Source organism: Corticium candelabrum, chromosome 9, assembly GCF_963422355.1.
Source record: "Corticium candelabrum chromosome 9, ooCorCand1.1, whole genome shotgun sequence".
NCBI classification, from domain to species: Eukaryota; Metazoa; Porifera; class Homoscleromorpha; order Homosclerophorida; family Plakinidae; genus Corticium; species Corticium candelabrum.
The window spans coordinates 3,313,910-3,328,421 of record NC_085093.1 but is presented as its reverse complement, the minus strand read 5'-3'; the positions used below and the strand labels follow the sequence as shown (position 1 = coordinate 3,328,421).

Here is a 14,512-nt window from a genome sequence, read left to right as displayed (position 1 = left end):
AATGAGCGAAATTTAATATTTGTATAGATTAAATTGTAAACCATCTAGTGTTCGAATAAATACTGTAATTGAACAATGTAGTATACACATGTACGTACATGTTACATAAAGTGACAAAATAGGCAAACAAAATTGTTTTTAACTCTTGCGAATCACAAAGATCGAACTACCATATACTACCACGTTATATCCACACAACATCTAACGTGTTAAGTATCCCAAACGATACTTTAAATCATCTACGCCTTGCATACAAAATATTACATCTGATAGCTGGCAGTAATATTTTAAACTAAGGTATTGATGTTTAGGTAAATCCAATTCAAAATTTCGCTATTTGTGACTCGTGTATAGACACCGTAGTATTTACTGTTGCCACAGACTTTGGGACCCCAACTTGTTATTCCTGAAAGATACCATCGATTTTGATGTACAGTGACAAGAGGGCCACCGCTGTCTCCCTGGCAAGTGTCCGAGTATTTTCCTGCGCAAACCATTCTGTCGGTGACATTTCCCATGACTCCTTTGCAATCATCGTGAGATGCTATCTCTACAACTCCCTTATGCAATTGTCGAGCCACTCTAGCATCGGGATCGTTGTTCGTTTTTCCCCAACCAGTCACTACTGCCCGCATCCCAACTTTGTCATAATCACCAACGTAAGAAGACGAAAGAGGAGGAAGACACACTGGTCTAACAACTTTGTTGATATCAACTGGTGCTTCGAGTTCCAGCAGTGCAACATCATAATCAAACGTGTTTGTTACACCATACTGTGGATGTACCAGAATGCGATGTACGCCTCGTCCTTGCTGTCCATGCTCCTGTTGTACAAACTGATGTTTTCCAAAATAGACACGCATGAGTGACTTACTCTTAACTCTGTTCCGACCTTCAACGACACAATGTGCAGCAGTAACAGCCCAATTGCGATTTACCAGAGACACACCACATGATTGGAAATAGATGGTAAGCAACCCTAGCCAAGGCCATTCCCCTTTCAATGACACCTCTCCGTCTATTATCCTTGGAGCAGTTTCGATTGCTCCTGAAGCTTCTGTAGAATGGGGCATAGCTCTTCGTTGTCGAGTCAAGTACTGTGTGTCTGTTACATCCTTCTGACCACAAGCTATACAGTACACATTGATTAAGCACTGAGTATTCAGCATATGCTTTGATGTGGTGTGTGTGTGTGTGTGTGTGTGTGTGTGTGTGTGTGTGTGTGTGTGTGTGTGTGTGTGTGTGTGTGTGTGTGTGTGTGTGTGTGTGTGTGTGTGTGTGTGTGTGTGTGTGTGTGTGTGTGTGCATACCATACATATGCATATATATTCATGTTACCTGGCTTGCACTGTGGGAGTGGATGACTCCAAGTCTTATTAGACCTACACTGAAGAGATGACTCTCCTTCGATCTCATAGTATGAATTACAGCCATAATTAATGACAGTATCGACTGGAAATGGTGCATTTTCCTGACCATCTTTCTTATCTACATAGCGATGACCATTCGCTGGAATTCCAGGATCAGAACAAATGTTACCATCAGAAATCCGACTCAACAACTCAACATCTGTCTCATAGTCGTCCTCACTGTCATCATCACTACCACTGCCAGATGTCTGAACGCTCTCTTGCTCGTCATTATCTGTATACAACAAAGCAATAATCACTACACCAACCTGCCTATAAAAAGTTTTACAACTGACCATCGTTTCTGTTTGCTTGATAATCATGTACGACTGTCCCATTACATGGTTGTACAATAGTAAGTGTTGCGGGTTTACTTTTCAATGCTATAGGGTGAGCCTTATCCTTGATGATGCAAACATACTCTCCCACATCATTGGCATTGACATCATAAATTACCAAAGATCCAGTGCAGGTTTTGTAATACTTCATGCCGCAGTGATTAGTAGGTAAAGGCTCATTGTTTTTCAACCAGCTAATGCCAGGGTCTGGATTACCATCAGCCTGGCATACTAGCACCACAGCACCACCAATATGAATAGACGTACTAACTGGTTGCCTCACAAACCTTGGTGAATCACTCATACCTAATTATACAAACATAGAAAGGTATTATGATAGTTTCATCCATTTGACTGCATGCCTTACCACACACAAGACTGTCCTTTTGCACATAGTAGATATCCATGCCAGCAACTTCGTGAGGAGATGCACAAGTTATTGGACTATGATTGCTACCAAACGCACGAACATGAAGCCACAGCTGAACACTTTTGCAGTCACACTTCAGAGGATTGCCTTCCCAAATGCTGGAACACAACAGTAATTCAACAAAATCGTCTTCTATACCGTACATACGTCTTATGTCTGTTGATACTCACAGATCTCTGCTGTCCATCCGCCGAACTACATTCAGGGCTGCTTGGTCTATATGACGTATTTGTCCATGAGAGATATCTCTGCTCATTATGGAATCTTAGGTTGTTTACAACACTCAAGCAACAATCAAATTACACTTACAGTTGTCTTATTGTGATGTCAGCCAGGGCACTGCTAGGGAAGTCTGTCAACTCTGTGTAGCTCATAACACTGTACAACACTTGTATTAGTAATACCAATTAGCAGAACTAGTTAGATGGCTAAATTTGTACAGTTTGTTTAGAACACGGTGTTCCCCTTGCTCAACAAATGCTTGATCTGACACACTTCTCAGTGGGTTATGAGACAAATACCTATCAATATGCCCGACCACAATCAATAACGTGTAAATCATCTCTCACGTGTTCACTGTTCACATACAATTCCTGTAGTTTCTTCGTTTTCTGGAAGGCATTGGCGGGAAGGGTACGTATCTGATTTCCAGTCAGTGTTCTAAAAAATGAAGCCCATATACACATAACAATCAACACAAACAGCCACAACATATCTCACAATGACTCTAATGATGGCAGGTGAACAAAAGACTTGGAAATGGAATCCAAGTTGCTGATCTTGTTATACGCCAGATTACTGTGCACAAACTTGAATTAGACAGGTACTCTTTTAGATCATCTAGCTGTGTAAACTTACATCGATTTCAGCCTGTTCTGACTCCTAAAGGTTTCAGGAGCTAGTGCAGTGATAACGTTCCCTCTTAGGTCTCTACAAAAACATGCCAATGTCAATCTAGTCAGAACCATCCATCAACTAGTCAACTAACATCTCTTCCAGCTTTGACAAGCCACTGAAGGCGTCCTTATCAACGTAGCTGATAACGTTGCGACTAATCCGTCTAGGTAATCATATCAAGTGCAAAACGTAACTATGTCATCCTGCGTTATGTACTGCAAACACACTTAGCACTCACAACATCCTCAGTTCTTTTAGACCTCTAAATACTCGGTTGTCCAACTCGAGCAGCTGGTTACCACTGAAATTCCTGCATAGATAGAGTAATGTATGTCAGCGTGACAAACGAAAGCTGCAAACGGAAGACTGGCGTCACTACATCCACCAGTCTCGTCTCAAGCAACACACGTGTCTGCTATAGGTATACAGCAATATACGACATGCACGCGATCAACTACGTGCACTCACAAAGCGGTCGTTTTCGAAGGAAGATTCCGAGGAAGACGCTTCAAGAATAAGTCGGTGCACGTCACAGTATACGACTTGTAACTTTCGAAGCACGTACACCTCGAGGGGCACCTGCCACGTCCCGCCATCGAGACAGCCAACAGGTTGAGACAAATGAAGACAAACAACTTCGCCATTCGCAATTCCACCTCGATAATAACCCGGCGCCGAGCACGTTCAGGCAACTACTGGTGACACTAAGGCGAGACAATTGTTTATAAATGATGTTGCGGTATTTAGAAAGCTGCGGGATGAACTTATGAGGTCAGTGGTGATTATGCACGTGACGCTGGCACGCGACAAAACGGAGGACTAAGCAACACTCTCGAATACCAATTACAGACTTCCGTCAAAGCCACAACTGAGCCGTCCAGGAAACGACACCGCGTGTTACGCAAGGAGAATAGTACTAATCGCATCATGAAGAATACCTCAGAATGTGCGACGAAGAGATGAATCGGCATTGTTAAGAATACACTCACGCCTACAGGCGTGGTTATGCGTAGCAGGGCGTGTCCAACTCCCGCAGCGGAAATCCCCTATTCAATCGTTTCATTGTGCACGTTCCTATTACAAAGTCGTATCGCCAACTCCTTTATCTTATCTCGTTGTTGACAAACGTAGACCTGCGTCTGCCAAAGCATCCTCACCAACACGTCATCTCGCGTCTCGGCAAGATCGACTTCCTGCTGCAACAGCGGACTGAAGCGGTAGAAGGGCGTGTCCATGGTCATACACCAGGACCGCGATCTCTCTACAGGTCGACCTGAAGCTTGAGTGACCTGTTAGATAAGACAAAAACAGTGTGAACTCGAGTAAATGATTGTTTAATAAATTAGCCCGCCCGATATCATAACACAAACAAGCACTCCATACAGAAACCCTATCAGTGATTGGATTCATCTCTTCTGGGTTCAACCCCTCGTCTCTGGCGCCTGATTTTAATTAATTGGACCCATCCAACTATTTAGTCTTGCGCATCTAATAAGAACGATACAATTGCAAACAGCGGGGGAATACCACCTGTACGTCAAACGGTAGAGAAGATGACAGCCAAATTGACGCATTGTTTACCTAACTTAGCAGAGCGCATTAATTAATTAATATGAGCCCAGTCTGTTTAGATAACGACAACGCGATGCACAACAACTAGAATCTAGTACTCACTTGATTCAGCAAGAGTGTAGCTAAGGACGCTCCTCCCATAACAACGTGGGCAGCTTGAGCTATGGATACAGGCCGGAATACGTTAACAGAGTGCACGGGCACCTCGGGTTGGCAACCGGTTCCAAGTGAAACTACAGCAGACAATCGAGGCATGGGACCACTGACACCTGCTACACAATGATATCACACATCAAAGAGGCACAACAGAGACTCCGTCGCATTTGTGTAATACTTCGATTGTGATGCATTTGAATTTCTGACAAAACATCCAGGGTAGGATTATTGGACACAAGGCCACCGTCGATAAATCGACCCATTGTGTTAAAATATGTCGGTGCTGCACCGGTGGCTCTCGCTGCCTTCCATACCAACTGTCCTGCACATGCACTTATTAACACTTAGACAGACCACGCCAATAGCTCTGTACATTAACAATATGTTCAATACTGACTTGATGGGGGAGGTTCGCCTTCCTCTTGCAGATCACCATAGTTTCGGAACAGATACAATCGAGCGGGTAATCGATCTGCGATTGTTGTGGTAACGAGAACTCTACCCAAATGCAGACTAAACTAGAAAATCGACTTAAAAAGATCGTCACTCTAATTTGCTGACTGACCGTGGGTGCATAACCGAGTCCATAGTGGTTTGCTCTCCGAACGTTTCCTTAAAGAAATCTTCTAATGGCTTTGAGGCAAAGGGTCTCTCGCCTTTAAACACCACATCTTTCATACTGAAGTAGATACTTTGACATTGACGCAAGTTTGACTTTGCTAAAAAAACAATATTAAATATAAAATACTAAGTAACTTCGAGAAACATACAGCACATGTTGACCAACCATGGACTAATGCCAGTGCTAAGAGACCACCAGTGCTGGTGCCACCTATCCAGTCAAACAAGTCAACAACAGATTTCTGGGTAATCTTCTCCAGAGACAACAATAACTGCACCAATATCAAGCCACGCACACCACCACCATCCAGGCACAATACCGTGTCTCCTCTTTTAACTTGGCTTTGACTCACACTTGATCTGCATTCTTGAGCAAGGCATTCCCAGTCAAGATGGTGGACACCCTCTAGAGCTTCAACCACTTGAGATTTCTGCAAATTATTGCATTGCTTGTCATTAACATCACTGGCTAACGTCCTAGCCATATGGAGAGGTAGTAGGCTTTCAGCATTTGCACTATGGACGTCAGCTCCAAACACAATCAAAGCATGGACCAAGCTCACAGAGCCAACCTATGACGCAATTGCACATATCTAGGTAATTAAGATTGTATGCCAAGTCGCCTACTTTCACTGCCAAGTGCAAAGGGCTGTCTCCTTTGCCAGCTTTAGTGTCAGGATTGGCACCAACGTATAGCAAGGCAATGACCGACTTAAGGCGATTCTCAACAATGGAGAAATGTAATGGAGTTAACCCTTCTGCATTCTTTACTTCGGTATTAGCTTGGTGCTTATTCACCAGCATGTGAATGCACTAAGACATACAAAATACAGGTGAAATTAAAGATGCATGTTAAAAATATATGCATACACCAGGAAGGGATGCACAGTGAAGAGGAGTGTTCCCATGAATAGCATCCTTGAGCATCGACTGTTGAGTATTGAATTGGCATAAAACATTAACGCAGTCAGCACATCCAACTTGCGAGGCCAAATGGATTGGAAAGAATCCTTGCTTGTTGGCAACTTCTGGGTCAGCCCCATGCATCAAAAGCAATTGAATCGAAGTTGCCTATCAGAATAAAGCCATATCAGGATACACACACACAATCGAATAATAACAGAAACTCCAAAGAGCAACAAGTCCTCGCACAGAACATAAACACGCGATATATCAAATATAAGGACAACGTTGTTTACTTGTTGGTATCTGCACGCAATGTGTAAAGAGGTCTCCAGCAGCTTTGTCTGGTAGTTGACCAGGTGACTCAGGCCATATCCATATCGTTCCACCACAAGCTCTGATACAAGCAACGCTTCCAAACATTCAGGTGATTTCTCAGAAGCCACGTGAATTGCATTCCTTCCCTCCTCGCTACCATCCACTGCACCCACATCGACGCCCAATTGCAAGAGAACCCTGACACACTGCACTTCTGCTAAGCTACAGGCAAGAAGCAACGGCGTCTGACCACTCTCGTTTAACGCGCTATCCAAATGCTCCTTGAACTCCTCTCGATTGAGACAACTCGAAATACCAGCACTGACAGCTACATGAGCTGGAGACCAACCTCTCTGCTCCTCAAGGCAACGCAACAGTCGCTTTAGTGTCTTCTTGTTGTAACATTCTTGTGAGCCTTGACAGTATGGCATCAACTGAGTGCAGACCTTTGAAAATTGATGCTCGGCTGTTGTGCGGTCTTTCAGTCTGAAGAGACTGAAGTGTTTGGGAGAGAAGACGTCCTCGTTCAACACAGCTTCGTACCATAGTGACCTCGTGTATTTGAGAGCGTATAATGAGAACGGTCCTTCGCGCTTGATTATCTCTCCCGATTGCAACTTGCTCGGTTCCCTTTCTTCTACCTCGAAAGACTCTGTGTTTCCCATTGGGGCACCCTCAGTCAAGAGTAGTGTTAGTATACACTCAACAGCAAAGTTAGACTTCGAACAACAACTTTATTCAAATTTAAATTTTGATGTCGCCTAGTACGCCTACGTGACCGCCAACTTGTACGGGATATTGCATAAGTCACATGACCACAACTCGAGGTTAGTCCTCGACCTACAATTCAAATCGCTTTCTTTTTACAGTAGCTACTTTGCACAACTAATGCAGACTTGCACGGTACGTATAGTACGCAAGTGTACGTACATTTTGAGTAACAACTATTAATTAAGTAATTGAAATTAATTAGCCTACGACACCTAGTCTTGACACGCCCCTCCAATGGCTGCTGCTCGTCAGCACACCGAAGGCAAGACCCTTAGACCACTCTGTATTTCTTTACTTTTTTAATGTTTCATTTCTCTTTTACCAGTGAAGGTAATTCGACAGGGATGGTGCGTCAAAGAGAGCGGAAACACATTCATGGGACAATACAACTGGCGGAGAAGATGGTTTTCACTTGTTTACAAAGGATCCGACGTTACTCTATCTTACTACAGGTCCAGAAGACAAAAAAGCAAAAAATGCGTGGGCGTGGAGTGGGCGTGGTATATGAACTGTCAATTTTTGCAGAAACCAAACAGACAAGCAGCCTGCCGGTTCCGTTCGCTTAGACAAGACGTGTAAGATTTGATTGCTCGGGCAGTTGACATATTAGGCGAAGCCATAGCTAGAGTGTTTCAGTTTGCACTGCAATGATAATATGATGCAACACTTCACTATAGTTTCTAGTAATGCTGACACTGAAAGCGACAAGAAAAGACGGTAGTTTTAAAAATGGTGATTTTTGATTTAATGTCTAATGGTTTCATTTCAGATTGCACTCGTGAGTTGGAAATTGGAGAGAAGAGTAAACCTCACTGCTTTGCAGTGGGTCCATTGATAGACAATGGTGCAGTTAGAACGTACTTTATGAGTTGCGGTGAGTGACGGAGCTGTGATCAATTTGAACAAGTCAAAATCACCACTACTCCTATGATAGAATCTGAGCAAGATAAGCTTGAATGGATGGCTGTCATTGATGCTACCATAGAAGGAGTCCCAGAAAGAGCGGAAAAACGGAGACAGACAATTGCTCTTAAGCACCGCTCAAAGGTTAATGTTTTTCTGGACTATACAGTCATCTGACGCTTTTAGGAAACCAAGTTTATTAAAATCGAATGGTGATTAAAGCTACTATAAGTAGGTTTCAAAGTGATATGTAGTTCTGGTGGTAATTCAATCAGGGAAGGATATTCCTGCATGATATGTGACCTACTCTATGAGAAACGGCAAGTATTGCCCGTGTTTATATTTAACTAAATTATGGTGAGGGTTACTGCATGGAAATATCTTGTTTGTTTATGTTGTAGATTGGTAATGTTCACTGTCAATCTAATACTAATTGGCTGCCCTTCAAAAATATCTAATCCAATCAGCACACCTGACACTAAGTTGTATTTGCTGACTGTGTTGAAGACATATATTTTGCTAAGAAGGAATTCACTGAAGAACCCTGTTCAAGTCACTCACTTGCAATGAGTCACTGCACGACACTGATGAACTGGATGTGACTGTTATGGGCTCTGTATGTTGGGGACTGTCACAGGTAATCATTTCCTGCATGTCCTTTTTTACACTGTACCAGGAATCAGGAATGAGGTGATTCCATCATGGGATCACCATGCACTATGGGTGACTAATGGCATATTCAATAGGTTTCCACACAGAATTCTAACTGCAAATAGAGACTACCTGTTTATCTAAACTATGATTCATCTGTGTTATACATTACCAGTAAGCAAAAACAAGACATTGATTTTATTGTACAGTTTGTCAGCATGATTCTGTGTTCTTTATATCAAATCAAATGGTTAAAATGATGGGTGAGAGGTTTCGATGGTAAAACTTAACTCATATGTAGGCATAATGAGAAAGATAGTCTATTAACTCACTTTCTTTTCAATGGTCTCATTCGTTTGCATTTGTACCATTACAAATCATGTTCTTGTCTTTCTAGACTGCAATTAGTAAACTACCAATGTCAGCTATTCCTGAAGACAATCAGGAATATTTGGATCATCATTACAGACTAGACGTAATATTAAACGATAAACAATGAACTTATTTTGTGTCGTTAATATTGTCATGTAGAGATGGCACAGACTATGCCAGATAGCCACAACAGGCCAGTGGAAAAAGATTGACACGAAAGATGATATCACTGTGGCTCGATTCACTTTCAAAGAACAGTCCATGGTTGTCATTAAGGTAGATCTATCTATTCCTAATAGGCTATCAAAAATTATTTTGCAAACTTTGACGTTTCTTCAGATTGATGGTGTGGCTAGTGCTACAAAAGATGTTGTGTTCACTTTCTTGCAACGCTCGACGCGTCAAGGTGGTAAGGTAAGGCTCATATTGGTTTCTTGGCATGTAGTCTGATTCATACATACAGGCCTTCCATAGTTGGACTATCCATTCAGACATGAAAATGTGTTACAAGAAATTGAAGGTAAGATACGCACAGAAAGAAAGCCGTGTCCCCTGCTAGTGCATTGTTTTATAGGAGATCTGCCTGGCAATGTATTTTACTGTCAATATCCTGTTCCTCTCCCTCGTATTTCACCACGTTTAGTCTGTGCGGTAAGGACATGGGTTCCTGAATATTGCACTCGTAATGGAACAAGTGGTGAGCTGTGTCGTGTAGTCATTGACTACTGTGTTGTTCTGAAAGTTACCATTGGTCAGGTTTGCTTGTCTTCTCAGTGGATCATCCTGGACTCCCCAAAATGAAGGCAAAACGGACATTATGACAGAGTTGTGTATAATGTAGACGTGCTTAAATGATAGGGAATGGAAAGAGCTGAAATACAGCCTTCAGGAATCATCCTTACAGCTGAACGCAAACCAGGTGAGCACAGCACTAACAAGATTGAGAATACACAGATGCATGTGTCATGTCGATGTGGATGTGTGCATGGCCATGTGGAGTTTCGTAGCCTCAAAACCTGGTTTTACTGTTTTCCACATAAAGCCTAACGCTTCATTCGTGGTCCACCAACGGACCAACGTAAAAAAGGAATGGTAGCAGTGACTCACGGACATATAATACAGCATGTGCAATGTTGCAGCATGTAGCACAAAGGTAGATTTTGAGGCGAGTAGGTTAATGCAATCCTCATCCCCAGACACTGTGCTGCTGGTACTGTGTTTGGACAAGGCCAGTAACACAGTGTCTGAGGATAAGAATAATTGACACACACCTGACAAATGTCTATTGTCATTAAAGATGGAAAGGAAGTGACTCGTCTGACAGTGGTGGCACAGCTAGATGCACAAAAGACTCTTCAACGAATGCTTCGAGGGGCATACAAGTCCGGCCTACTAAAAATCGGTATTCGATCCGGATTTCAACATATATGCCAACACCTCAGGAGACAAATGGAACTCTTTGATGTGTAAAAATGTTTTGTTCAAACTTCAGTGTCTATTCAAGACTGTTGTAGAACGCAACTTGCTTGTACAGATAGTGGATATGGTGTATCCTGTTGTGATCACAACGAACGGAATCTTTGACTTGCATACAATCCAAGAGCTAATGTACCTGCCACCAGCAGGAAATACAGTAGAGATATCTGTTTCTTTGGTTTGTGACCTTCTTTAGGTTCCTCAGATGATTCACTATCTCCTAATGCAGGAAACTGATCAGGACGTAGGTTGTGCAAGACTTCGGCAGCTGCTCGATGGCCAGATTGTACAGCACCACTCATGTAGCCACACCATACAGTTGCCAACTCTGTACCGGCAAAGTGGATATGATGCCATGGTTTTCTCAGGGTCTTGTACCCTCCAAAGCCTGTCATTGCACCTGGAGTCAGATAAGAAATTGGACATCCCCCGTTCCATGGCACAGTTGACCAGTCCTTAGAACAAACAAGTTGCTCCACTACACATAGGAATTAACCTGAACTGAATTTATGCCATACCCGTAGAGCAAAGTCGACTGGGTCATCAGCCTCATCACCAAGTAGATACTTCAGCTCTTTTAAAATTACCTTCTTGTGAAATTCTAACTGTAAAGTGTAAACCATGGTTAGGAACTATTATAGTGGGAAGTTAATGATTTACCGGTTGGCAGCTCCATTGAGTAGCCACCTTTCCTCCCTGTAAACCCACTAGTGCAGGAAGACCGTCGTGAGTAGTGGCATCCCAAACACAGCAGACTGGGCTATACGTGATGCAGCCATCCAAGGAGATGCCTTCTGCAACAGCCATTTGTTTTACTCTGTCTGAGAGAGCTGAAGAAGAGCTAACATTCCCTGAGTATCCACGATTACGCCAGAATGGTGTCGTATAAGTTGCCACAAATTTTGACAGATGGCCAACTGGCATATGTTGCGAAAGGTATTGATATCTGGTGGGGAGAGGTGGATCAATTGTAATTCTTGCTGCATCACACCAGGAAGATAGTCAAAGTTCAACAACATAAATTAAATACTTTCTCACATATTTGTTGAGGTGGAATGGCTAATATGATCTTCTTGGCTCTGAAGGTTTGCCCAGCTAATGTTTGAACTGTCACAACATCATCAGTCTGCACACAAGATCAACATGTACACCATCATTTGATCTCCAACAACTAGAGACATGTTACCTGAGTAATATGTGTTACTGGCAGATCACAAAATACTCTGTCTCTACCCACAGCATCCACAAGACATTGTACAAGAGAAGCTGTTGATCCCTTTTGACGTTTGCATAAGAAAATTGAAAACAGTGAAAAGATAAAAAAATCAGGACCAAGTGCATGGTAGCATGAATACTTAAATTATCTATACCTTGATCTTCCACTCCTGTGCTGACCCTTCTGTTGTTTCTGCTAATTTCAATAGACCACCAGCTGCATTACAGAAATGAAGATAATACAGCAGTGACATCCGACTAGGCTCAGTGCCCATAGCTAGACGAGCTACAAGTGCATGAAGCTCTGCTGCAGCTGCAATGCAATAGAATGGCAATCAATAGAAGGCAAACAGATGTCTATAGATATCACATGTAAACACCATCAACTACAATATCTGTAAGAAAGGTTATCACAAAATGAAGCTAACGTTCTGTCCAGATGTGCAATCTGAAGAAATCCTCTAGTGTCATTCGATCCCAGTCATAAGCATCACGACATTTCAAAGGATCATCAACAGGCACTGTGGCTGCTGCCTGGTCAATCTACAAACTCAATACAACATTGTCCTTGAAGCTCACTGCTCCCAATGTCAATCAATACCTTCCTAATGCAATTTTCTGTATCAATGAGACTCAACCATGGTAGGGGTGGGGTCACACCATTAAACAGGAATTTATCCCCCACATTGAGCAATAACACATTGATACCATCTGTGTGCTGTTTGTAAGTCTCAATTCCAAACTCAGCCAATAATTCTAACACATCTGTTTGAGTTCTGTACAATAACAAGGTCACATTTAATTAAAATCAATGACCATTGCACCATATACACTACCTGCAAACCCATTGTCCTCCAAGGTCCCAAACGCCTGCCTTTCCATCTTTAGCTTCAAGCCTTACTGTTTCAGTTCTGCCACCAATTCGATCTGTCATTATAAAGAATAAACATAATGGCAATCCATAATCTAAACAACTTGCTAAACAATGTCAGCATATGCACCAGTTCTATATGTGTGCATACCAAAGTGCATTTCCATATTCAGGGAATAGTATTATCTACAAGATAAAAGGTGTAAACGTTTGATGGTATAAGACACTCATATTTCCAATACCTCCTCCCTCCCTAACTTTAGTAAGTGTAGACAGTCTATAGCTACAAAATGACAGGAAACGAAGAGTGTAGGTCTTGTTTATCTCCAAATCATACTCTGCCCAACAAAATCGAGCTCACTAACTGTAATGAGATGCATACGCCTAACCTATGTTCAGTTAATTAATTAATTAACATAGCAGGTTTAATGAATAATATTCTTTGAATGATAGAAACAAAGAGATACAGAAACAACTGACCACAACATAATCATGCTTTTTGATTCTCTAGCACCATTGTGCTATGTAAATATCACTGAAGTGCCCAAACAATAGCATCTGTATCCATGACTGACTTTGTACCAAGGTGTACTTAGATGGTGTAAGCTAGGCCACATGCAATACTTCTGGACATGATCTAGAGGGCACACACTGGCAAGGAAAAGTAAGCTGGCATCTACCTAAACTCTGTAAAATTACATGTCGACCAGGATGGGTACATGAAGAACTCTTTGGACTTTCTAGTTGATTTGCTGCAAATTGCCATAATTATAAACGTCAGTCAATGATATCAATCGCGCACAACAGTTCCATTACCAATTGGTCCAGATGATCCTTGTAATTTCTCGACTAACCATTATCGCATGGACGGCAGCACACTTACAAATTACCCCTTGAAAGAAACGTCACATCGATTTCATAGATTGATTATGACTTCTGTGGTCAAATGAAAAGCCTGCGGTGGTCCTTCTCATGGGCGTGTTCACAGCAAACTAAGGGGCGTAGTCAAAATGTGCAGACGGCCGCAGTGTATACAGTACAGTACCATGCATACATGCAGTAACTACTGCATGATCAGTAGCTCTAAATATGTAGTCTACACTGTCACAATATCATATGCATACCTTTAGCTTCCACTACAGCAATTTGGCAAACTCTTGAACTGACAAGCTTGCGAGCGGCTGAAAGACCAGATATTCCAGCACCAACAACTAGAACATCAAGGACGTCGTCGTCACGTGAACTTGCGATCGACATAGGGTTAGACTCGTCTGTCAGCAACTAACCGAGCATCATTCTCAACTGAAACGCTAGTTATAAAGATAGAATTACCTAGTTTCCCTGCAGTCGCAACCTTTTCTCATTTACAGTCATGCGTCACGATTCAAAACAAAGACCAACTAGTATTGATATTAATTTAATTTGATTAATAATTTAGAACGTCTAGGAAATAGTCTAGAAACAGTCTTAGAGTCAGAAAAACGAGTCAATCACTATTTACAGTCACAATCACAGATTAGCTTTTGAAAGGTACGTGCCCATTTCTGTGCCGCTAGCAGCGATATCACAACACCAAACGTGATGTACAGCGCGCCTGCGCCATCCGTGG

The 14,512-nt window shown here is 42.2% G+C and overlaps 4 protein-coding genes across 4 annotated transcripts; 1 reads left to right on the top strand and 3 right to left on the bottom strand.

Moving 5' to 3' along the window:
- Window positions 1-45: 45 nt before the first annotated feature.
- Window positions 46-3,755, bottom strand: LOC134184089 (uncharacterized). The gene is made up of 13 exons (XM_062651699.1): window positions 3,543-3,755; window positions 3,313-3,384; window positions 3,166-3,237; window positions 3,036-3,107; window positions 2,898-2,975; window positions 2,766-2,837; window positions 2,618-2,698; window positions 2,487-2,555; window positions 2,348-2,425; window positions 2,115-2,275; window positions 1,706-2,053; window positions 1,339-1,644; window positions 46-1,129 (listed from the first exon to the last, which is right to left on the bottom strand). The coding sequence occupies exons 1-13, from the start codon at window positions 3,716-3,718 to the stop codon at window positions 288-290; spliced, it is 2,427 nt and encodes an 808-aa protein (XP_062507683.1). The 5' UTR covers window positions 3,719-3,755; the 3' UTR covers window positions 46-287.
- Window positions 3,756-4,021: 266 nt separating this feature from the next.
- On the bottom strand, window positions 4,022-7,413 carry LOC134184091 (85/88 kDa calcium-independent phospholipase A2-like). The gene is made up of 9 exons (XM_062651700.1): window positions 6,623-7,413; window positions 6,294-6,494; window positions 6,051-6,236; window positions 5,590-5,995; window positions 5,368-5,521; window positions 5,200-5,300; window positions 4,981-5,124; window positions 4,749-4,918; window positions 4,022-4,363 (listed from the first exon to the last, which is right to left on the bottom strand). Exons 1-9 carry the CDS (start codon window positions 7,307-7,309, stop codon window positions 4,121-4,123), a joined length of 2,292 nt encoding a protein of 763 aa, XP_062507684.1. The 5' UTR covers window positions 7,310-7,413; the 3' UTR covers window positions 4,022-4,120.
- A 213-nt stretch (window positions 7,414-7,626) lies between these two features.
- LOC134183872 (uncharacterized) lies at window positions 7,627-10,811 on the top strand. Its single transcript, XM_062651436.1, has 13 exons — window positions 7,627-7,677; window positions 7,741-7,867; window positions 7,941-7,990; window positions 8,185-8,289; window positions 8,350-8,462; window positions 9,367-9,444; window positions 9,501-9,617; window positions 9,681-9,755; window positions 9,816-9,861; window positions 9,916-10,038; window positions 10,098-10,144; window positions 10,200-10,260; window positions 10,639-10,811. Exons 1-13 carry the CDS (start codon window positions 7,650-7,652, stop codon window positions 10,809-10,811), a joined length of 1,143 nt encoding a protein of 380 aa, XP_062507420.1. The 5' UTR covers window positions 7,627-7,649.
- A 92-nt stretch (window positions 10,812-10,903) lies between these two features.
- Window positions 10,904-14,312, bottom strand: LOC134183871 (putative flavin-containing monoamine oxidase AofH). Its single transcript, XM_062651435.1, has 11 exons — window positions 14,236-14,312; window positions 14,028-14,184; window positions 12,869-12,959; window positions 12,634-12,808; window positions 12,461-12,575; window positions 12,188-12,345; window positions 12,004-12,093; window positions 11,856-11,943; window positions 11,478-11,797; window positions 11,336-11,422; window positions 10,904-11,272 (listed from the first exon to the last, which is right to left on the bottom strand). The coding sequence occupies exons 2-11, from the start codon at window positions 14,158-14,160 to the stop codon at window positions 10,904-10,906; spliced, it is 1,626 nt and encodes a 541-aa protein (XP_062507419.1). The 5' UTR covers window positions 14,161-14,184; window positions 14,236-14,312.
- Window positions 14,313-14,512: the final 200 nt, after the last annotated feature.